General features: G+C 46.1%; 1 protein-coding gene across 1 annotated transcript; it reads left to right on the top strand.

The window, feature by feature from the left end:
- Positions 1 to 654: 654 nt before the first annotated feature.
- LOC104292156 (endothelial lipase-like) lies at positions 655 to 5,649 on the top strand (the record flags this gene model as incomplete). The annotated part of the gene is made up of 6 exons (XM_009891492.1): positions 655 to 879; positions 1,334 to 1,576; positions 2,091 to 2,211; positions 2,761 to 2,979; positions 3,903 to 3,995; positions 5,628 to 5,649. Coding segments are annotated over 6 exons (923 nt in total), but the record flags the coding sequence as incomplete, so codon positions are not given.
- Between the last annotated feature and the right edge of the window lie 2,210 nt (positions 5,650 to 7,859).

The following is a 7,859-nucleotide window of genomic DNA, read 5'->3' as shown; positions in this document are numbered from 1 at the left end:
ATTAAGCATTTAAATGTGACACTGGCAGCAAGACTTCCTCAGAGCCTCGCAATAAATATCTCTATTCGGTCAAGCAGGAAAAAAATAATCACCTAACAATCAAGTTGGGGAATGGCTGAAGAGCGCAGCTTCAGGTTGGGGGTGAGGCTCAGAGGTTAACCGAAATTCCCAAACCTGTCATGGGCTCTCAGATCCAGGGGTCACCCAGCTGCTGCTTAAACTTGTAACAGTCCCTCCGTATGTGCGATCTGAAACCAGACTAAGTGTAGCCAAGGCAGCTTTGGCTACCAACAGTCTCCATGGGGCGCTAGACCTCATCTGGTGTTCAATCACCTGCTACCTCTTGAAGTATCTCTTCACTGTGACCTAGCAAAGACTCATGGCTTCCAACAGGTAGTCTGAAGCCATCGCTGTAGAGCAAACTGGTGCTACTACTGGGTTGTATTGCACCAAAAGCAGTATGGGACATCTCCCTTTGTTCCCTCAGTGAGCCCGTGGTGAAGAGATCTTGGGAGACAGTGTCTGGGATGAGGAAGGGACTCTCCCTCTGTAGCATCTGGTTAGGAGAGCTCCTAGTAACAGGCTCCTCGCTATATTCTGTATGAAATAACCCAATTCCTAACTTGGCATCTTGCATGCTGTCTCTAACCCCAGGCCTGGATCCGGCTGGCCCTATGTTTGAAGGAGTGGACCCTAGCAGGCGCCTCTCCCCTGATGATGCTAACTTTGTGGATGTCCTTCACACCTACACAAGGGAAACACTCGGTGTTAGCATTGGGATCCAGATGCCTGTAGGCCATGTTGACATCTACCCCAATGGAGGAGACTTCCAGCCTGGCTGTGGATTAAGCGATGTCTTGGGAGCAATCGCCTATGGGAGTAAGTTCTCATTACTTATTTTGCCTCTAGCCAGTGTCTGCTTTTCACAAATAGTCTTGGGTTGATGCTGAGGGATGATCTTATTTACAAGAGCAGAGAAAACTATTTTTTCCTTCTAAACTGCCTGTACTACTGGACACTTGCTAGAAACTAGACCTCCTTTTGATTCTGAAGTAGCATGTTCTCACTCTTAACACCTGATCAAAAACTATGGTCTTCTTATGCAGGGTCTAGAATCCTCTTGAAAGCACTCTTCATGATAGACACTAAGCAAATGGTCCTCTTCAAGCATCTTCCACTAACCTCTTGAATTGCTACTGTTTGAAAAATGTTCAAGTTTGGCCACGCTCAACTCATGTTGGGCTATAAAAAGGCATAACTCATTATATTTTCCCAGCTGCTGGGGTGATAAATGCTTAAATAAAATATATCCCTTGCAACTCTGCTTCTCTAGCGATTGGTGAAGTCGTTAAATGTGAACACGAGCGGTCTGTGCACCTCTTCGTGGACTCCCTCGTGAATCAAGATAAACAAAGCTTCGCCTTCCAATGTACTGATTCCAGTCGCTTCAAGAAGGGCATCTGCCTGAGCTGCCGGAAGAACCGCTGCAACGGCATCGGCTACAACGCCAGGAAAACACGGAACAAAAGAAACAGCAAGATGTACTTAAAAACAAGGGCTGACATGCCATTCAAAGGTACGCTATCCCTCTTAGAAAGAGCATAGCCTCATCTCTTAAGAGCAGACTCCCAAAGTCAATGTTGGGAAAGAGAGGAAGAGTAGTGTCACCACAAAGCAGCGCAGCACTGGGCATTAGTCTTTCGCTCTTACCCGCCTGCATTGCTGTCCTGTGGCATCACTGTGCTCCTTCCTCCGTGTAAAATCAACGGGACTCTGGCCGTAAGGACACTCTGCCTTTTGAGCCAGGACTACAGCGTACAGATGTCCTACTTGCACAACCACCCCAATCTTAGGGCAGTGTAAGGTTTGGGGAGCCCTCCCCAGAGTGGAGCTGCTGCTGTTGTTGTGTAAATGTCAGCTTCGTAATCAGTAAGGGCAGGAAAAAGGGATCAGTGACGTCTCAATAAATACAGGGTCATAAATACAGGTCTAGCCTTTGGGAAATAGTGTTGGCTGGCAAAGAGCGACACCGAGCAATTTTGTCTCTCAACCAAGTTGCTTCCATCTCTGCTCTCCTTGTTTCTCTCCAGTCTACCATTATCAGATGAAAATGCACGTCTTCAGCTACAAGAGCTTGGGAGAGGCTGATCCCACTTTCTCCGTCACCCTTCACGGCACCAATGGAGACTCAGAACCTCTCTCGTTAGAAATGTAAGTAAGGTGGCCTGTTGTCAGCTAAGGCGGCCATGGGATGAGACAAGGTGGCGTTACTCTTGTTCCTCAGGTAACACAAGCCTTGCACCTCAGCCTAGCAGCCTCACTTCATCACCATTCCAAAAAAACTCTTCATCTACTTATTTAATTATAATTTATTGCTGAGAAAGCAATTTGATATGCCCAGTCCTCTATATATTAGCCTTCACGGCTCGTTGCCGACGTATTTTGTTTTGCTTTTCCCCTCTACCATTTGGATATAGTCTGAAAGCCCCCATATCTCTGGAGGCATTGTTGACCTCGTTTGGCCTCTCCCAGAAGAAACCTTTACACTATGGGAGGATGGCTGAGCCAAACACATGATGCATTGTAATGAACCAGCTAGCCAAGCTCACTTTCTCTGGTGTAATCGGTAATTAGCCGGTGACAGTTGAACGTGGAGCACTTGATAAGCTGCAAAGGGCTTTTTAACTTCTTGCATGGAACCAATGAGCATCTGGCACGCTTCCATAAGGAAGAAACGTTGAGTCTCTGCTTGTCTTTCAGGCTCGATCAAATTGGCCTAAATGCTACTAACACCTTCCTGGTCTATACGGAAAAGGACATGGGTGAACTTTTAAAAATAAAGCTCACCTGGGAGGGAATGTCTCAGTCGTGGTACGATCTATGGAAAGAGCTGAAGAGCTACTGGTATCGGCCCGCAAAGTCTACCCAGGAACTGCATATCAGACGTATACGTGTGAAATCGGGGGAAACACAACAGAGGTAATAATCATATTAGACTGCATGTGAGCTGACTCGAAACTTCAGTCAAAAGGAGAAATACGTAGAATCTAGCAAGGAAAGTTGAGGGTTTAAACTTAGCTGGTATCCCAAACTGTCTTTTTTAGTGTTACCAGCTAATGCTGGTGTAGGAGTAGGGGGTTACTGGCCAGCATGAAGTTGCAAACTAGGCTTTAAGCAAAACTAGTCACTGCAGATCAGATCTAAGATGTTTTTTTTTTGCTTTAATTTAGATACTGTGACACTGCCTTGCCTGCCCCTGGGGACTAAATTAATCTACGTCAAGATGGTTTAAATCATACCTGAAGGGTTAAAGTACCGACAGCGCCAAAAAAAATGAAACAGATGGGCATGGCTATTATTTACAGGCATAACGTGCTGATTTGGCACAACAAGCTAGACCTAAAACTGCAACTGATGACACGGTGACACCAACTCCTTAAGCACTATATTGCTCCTTCTGACGTCTCTGTAATTGGAAAGTTACCTGAGCAACCAATGAGAAGTGAAGCTGCCAAGCACGTAGCACTACACTCCCAAATCTTGCAGTAATGTTGTTCTGAAGGTAACCCAGATCTGTCAAAGAACAGCAGTTGATAGTGACAATTTTCCCACATTTCTCAGAGCTTTAAATAAGCATCTCCTACCACGCGTAAGGTATTCTGCATCCTAGTTTCTACAGTCTGTGAAACAGAGCTGTAGTAGAAGCAAAGATCCCCAAATACAATATTAAAGTAGGAAATAAAACAGCCATTCAACAGCTTAATGGTGTATCGAGATGCTCCACAGGAAGGATGTCAAATCAAACAACTCATCCTGCAATTAGCTGCAATCCATATTCCCTGTTATTTGTTAAACGTGGAGACAACAGGGACCTTCTCTTGACTTCTGATTCCTCCTCCTAGGTTTGCTTTCTGCGTGGAGGATTCCCAGCTGACCAGTATAGCTCCTGGCAAAGAGCTCTGGTTTGTGAAGTGCACAGAGGAATGGCAAAAAAGGTAAGGGGAAAAAAAATCAGCTAAGAGAAATCTTGCCGGATGCATGTGGCTGCGCTGGGATGAGTGGAGCCAGGTGGTTTTTTGTTGTGTTTAGACTCCTAGAACCTCTTTTTTTTTCTTTCAAACAAAGGGTTAATAAATTCTAGCCCAAGTTTCCCAGCTATTACACTTAATTTTCCTGTATGCCTTAACTATCGCTAACTAGGCGATATTATCCTCACTTCTGATCTTGGTTTGTCATCTTGTACCTTCCCGTGCTTATTACCAAATTGGTATAACCCAATCCTTGGGTTTAAAGAACTCGTCTGCTTACTATTGTGGTAGATGCTAAAAATGAGGGGCTACCAATATCCAAGACCTGTGTGATAGCAGAGAGCTAATTAGCAGCATCTATTAATGGCCCTGTAAAATAGAGGAAAGCTGGGAGTGCAGGGGATTGCCTCAAAGATCGTTTCACCCTCGAGCTGCCAAGAAATCTCTTGATTGAGTTTGGGCTCAGCTACGTGAGCAAGGCACAGCTGAGGACTTGCCCCGGTGTTACAGTACTGACTCCTACCGTTTCACCTCCGGCTGTGCTAATCTCCTCCGGCTCAGGAGAGTGCAAACTCAGCCATTGCCAGAGCATCTCAGCCCGGCTTAACCTCCGCGGGGACTTTCCAGACACCTAGGATCAGTCCTCAGAGCATGACTTCCAGTAAGTCTGGTCCCAGCAGTGACAGCTTGATTGCTTCAGATTGCCTCTAGTCATGTTATGAATGAGTTCCTCTTCATTTGACTAAACGATCGCCTCTTTCAGATGAAGCCCAGCCTTTTGGCCTCTCTTAAATTTCCATTTGTAAACTTTGAGCTTTGTCGCTTCTCATCCGGAGACGAAGCGCTTGTTAGGGCTAGCAAAGCCCTGTGGAAGTCGTGCTTTGCACAACCTTCTCGGGTGGCAGAGTGCCGCTCAGAAACGGAAGCTGGTACCATTCCAGGTTGGGCAGAAACCAGCACGCCGCGCTACACGCAGTAGCAAAGAATTCTGTGAATGAAACCCCTGTGCAGCAACTTGTTGCTCTGCCACAAGTCTTGAAAGATCAAGTAAATACTCCTGCAGGTACAATAAAAGGCTGTTTTGATATGCCTCACTACTCAGTGACCCCCATAAAACAGAATTGCTGGCAGATGTGCCCTTCCTGCTTACTCACGGAGCACAGCTTTCGCACGAGGCAGAGGAGCCGATCTGAGCTCCAGAGCACTACGATTTCTAGGAAACTATCCTTCCTCCCAGCGATGACCAGCAATGACTTGCTCTTCAGCTCTCCATCCCTGCCAAGTCACTGGAAGATTATAGTTCCCTACTCTGAGACTGAGTCTGCAAACATCTGTCCACCCTGAAAGGATCCAGACAGGCAGAGTCTAGCGTCAAGACCTGTAATTTCTGTTTGCAGCCTACTTGCATGCATAATGCCTGCTGCAGGCTCTCACCGAGTACCTACTGGGCAAAGTGCTGCTTTGACAGAATAAAATACCGACCCGTACTGTCTAAACCTGTTCTTGGTGTGCCAGAGTTTCTTAGGAATCCTTTATTACTCCTCTGAACTTCTGCATTTAATGAGATTTATTCCCCCCCCCCCCTCTGTTTTTTTCCAGATCTGTCTCAAATTTGCTCTGAAGCCTTCTCTAAAGACACACAACTGAGCAACCTAGATGCACGAAGACCACACGGGTGGCAAGATGCTCTGGCAAAAGTCTGGCTTGGTAGCACTTAAAGCAACTAGCTGCTTCGGGACCAAACAGCCCGGATCCGATGCAAGAAACCGAGGAGCAATTGACGGACTGCGGTCCTAGAAGTAGAATAACTAAACTGACATTCTCCCTTCCCCAGGGAGCCTGGTTTGTGCATTTAACCTTACCTTGAGCTGTCACGCGCCGCGTTTCTTGCCCTGCCTCCGTTAACCAGGACTACGGACGAGATTTTTCACAGATCTAAGACCTCAGCAATGATCTTCTGGTCTGCCTGCCAGTGGAGTTGAGAAGATAACTACGCTAACTGCCCATCAGACTCTTGCTGACAGAGCTGCTAAGAACAAATTCCCATCTAGTGTAGGCGTTACCGCGGGTCCAATAGCGCTGTGGGAAGACATGACCAGCGCGGGTCAAGTGTGGGGGGTTGCTCAGGGGAGGGGTGGGAATAAGCACAATGCCACTTAACTTCAAGTTGTCCTTTGCTTGCCTTAAAAAGTAATCCGTTCTGTGTCTGGCTGATCCTGAAATCTCCATATATTACCTTAGAAGAAGGTAGCACTCCGTCCTCCCTGTACCTAGGCCAGAACACGGTGCGGACGGCCGGTGATGGTGTTGGCAGCTGCTCCTCGCTCCCCGGTCGGTGTCGGCAGTGAGACTGTCCGGTCCTATGTGTTGCTCTTTGTCTGGTGCCATGTGTTGATCGGGGAGGAGGAAGGTATGAACTGTATCATGTCCAGAGAGCTTTGCACCAGTCCTTTTAACTACTGAGAATGCGTTCGCCTCTGTTCAGATGCTGTTGTAGTACCGGTGCGTAATTAAAACCTTACTTTTGTGCTAAGTAGTTAACTGAGCCAAACAGATGACATCCTACTCTCGTTGCCACAACGTCCCCATTGGATTCCCCAGTTGCAGATGAACTTGGCTTTGCTCCGAGTTCGACAGACTCCCTACAGCCGTCCTGTTCGCTACAGCAGAGTGGACCTTGTCAGAGGTGAACTAGATTATTTTTTTTTTTTGTATTTTTGGAAGGAGACTTGGTGTAACGACTCTTGAACTTTTGGCGTGGAGAAAGGCAATCTCAAAAAAACAAAATTTAAAAAAAATGGTGTTGCCAGATGGTGCACTGAGTTCTGAAGACTTCGCAAGTCCTTCTGAGGCCTGCAGTTTTTTTTTTTTTTTTTTTTGTTTTTTTTTTTTTTTTTTTGCAAAGGCTTCAATAACGGAAGCCTCTGGTAAGTATCTGTGACTTGTCACTGTGCCATACTTAGAGTGGTTTCAAAGCCCTATTTGTATATTGTGGTTTTTGTATGACTTAAAACATAATTTATTTCTCATATTGTACATATTGTAAAGTTTTAAACATTTTCGTTTTGAGTAACAGTTTTTATAAGCCTGAAGACAAAAAAAAATAAAGGGCTTTGTAAAAATCACTGAAGTCTTGTGATTGATCTACCACAAGCTTTGACACGCCTTGCCCGAACAACAGCCTATGGCCATCTTGTCCCTCTCCCGCAGGTCAGTGAGACCAGCAGAAAGAGGACGTGAAGGCAGAGGAGCAGCCACGGAGGTGCTGGAAAGTAGATGCCCTTATCCAGCACCACGTCCTCTCCGGGCTCTGCTGCCCAAGTAGGCTTGTTCCCTCTACCCGTGCAGCACCAAGGATCTTTAGGAGTGGACCAAAGTCACTCTGTATCTCCTCATGATATTTGTGGTTTGTTTGTTTTTTTTTTTTTAAAACAGAGTGAATATTACAAAACAAAAATCCCTATCTGGGTAGCAGTAGAGAGGTTTTCTGCCTGCCCCTTCCCCACAATGTCTGAGACACCCTCAAGGCTGGGGAGACTACCAAACCGCCCTGTTTTCTTTCAGCCACAGCAATACCACTAGTGCTTTTAGTTGAGGGACAGCAGGATTTTGTGTTCCCTGCTCACTCTGGCTGTGGCATGACCACAGTGGACCTACGGAAAGACCGTTGCTGCCCTGCCAGGACAAGTTAGGACAAACTCCCTCTTCTCTCTTGACTTCCTACATTAATTTTTATTTATTTTTTTTTTATCCTGATACACTTCACCTTTGCCTGACTCCAATAGTTAGCTGCTTAGTGAATACTTTTAAGAAAACTTACCCAAATCCGAC

The sequence above is a fragment of the Charadrius vociferus genome, unplaced genomic scaffold (genome assembly GCF_000708025.1).
Source record: "Charadrius vociferus isolate BGI_N301 unplaced genomic scaffold, ASM70802v2 scaffold701, whole genome shotgun sequence".
Lineage (NCBI taxonomy): Eukaryota > Metazoa > Chordata > Aves > Charadriiformes > Charadriidae > Charadrius > Charadrius vociferus.
The sequence above is the reverse complement of the archived record's forward strand: the minus strand, read 5'-3'. Positions and strand labels throughout refer to the sequence as shown.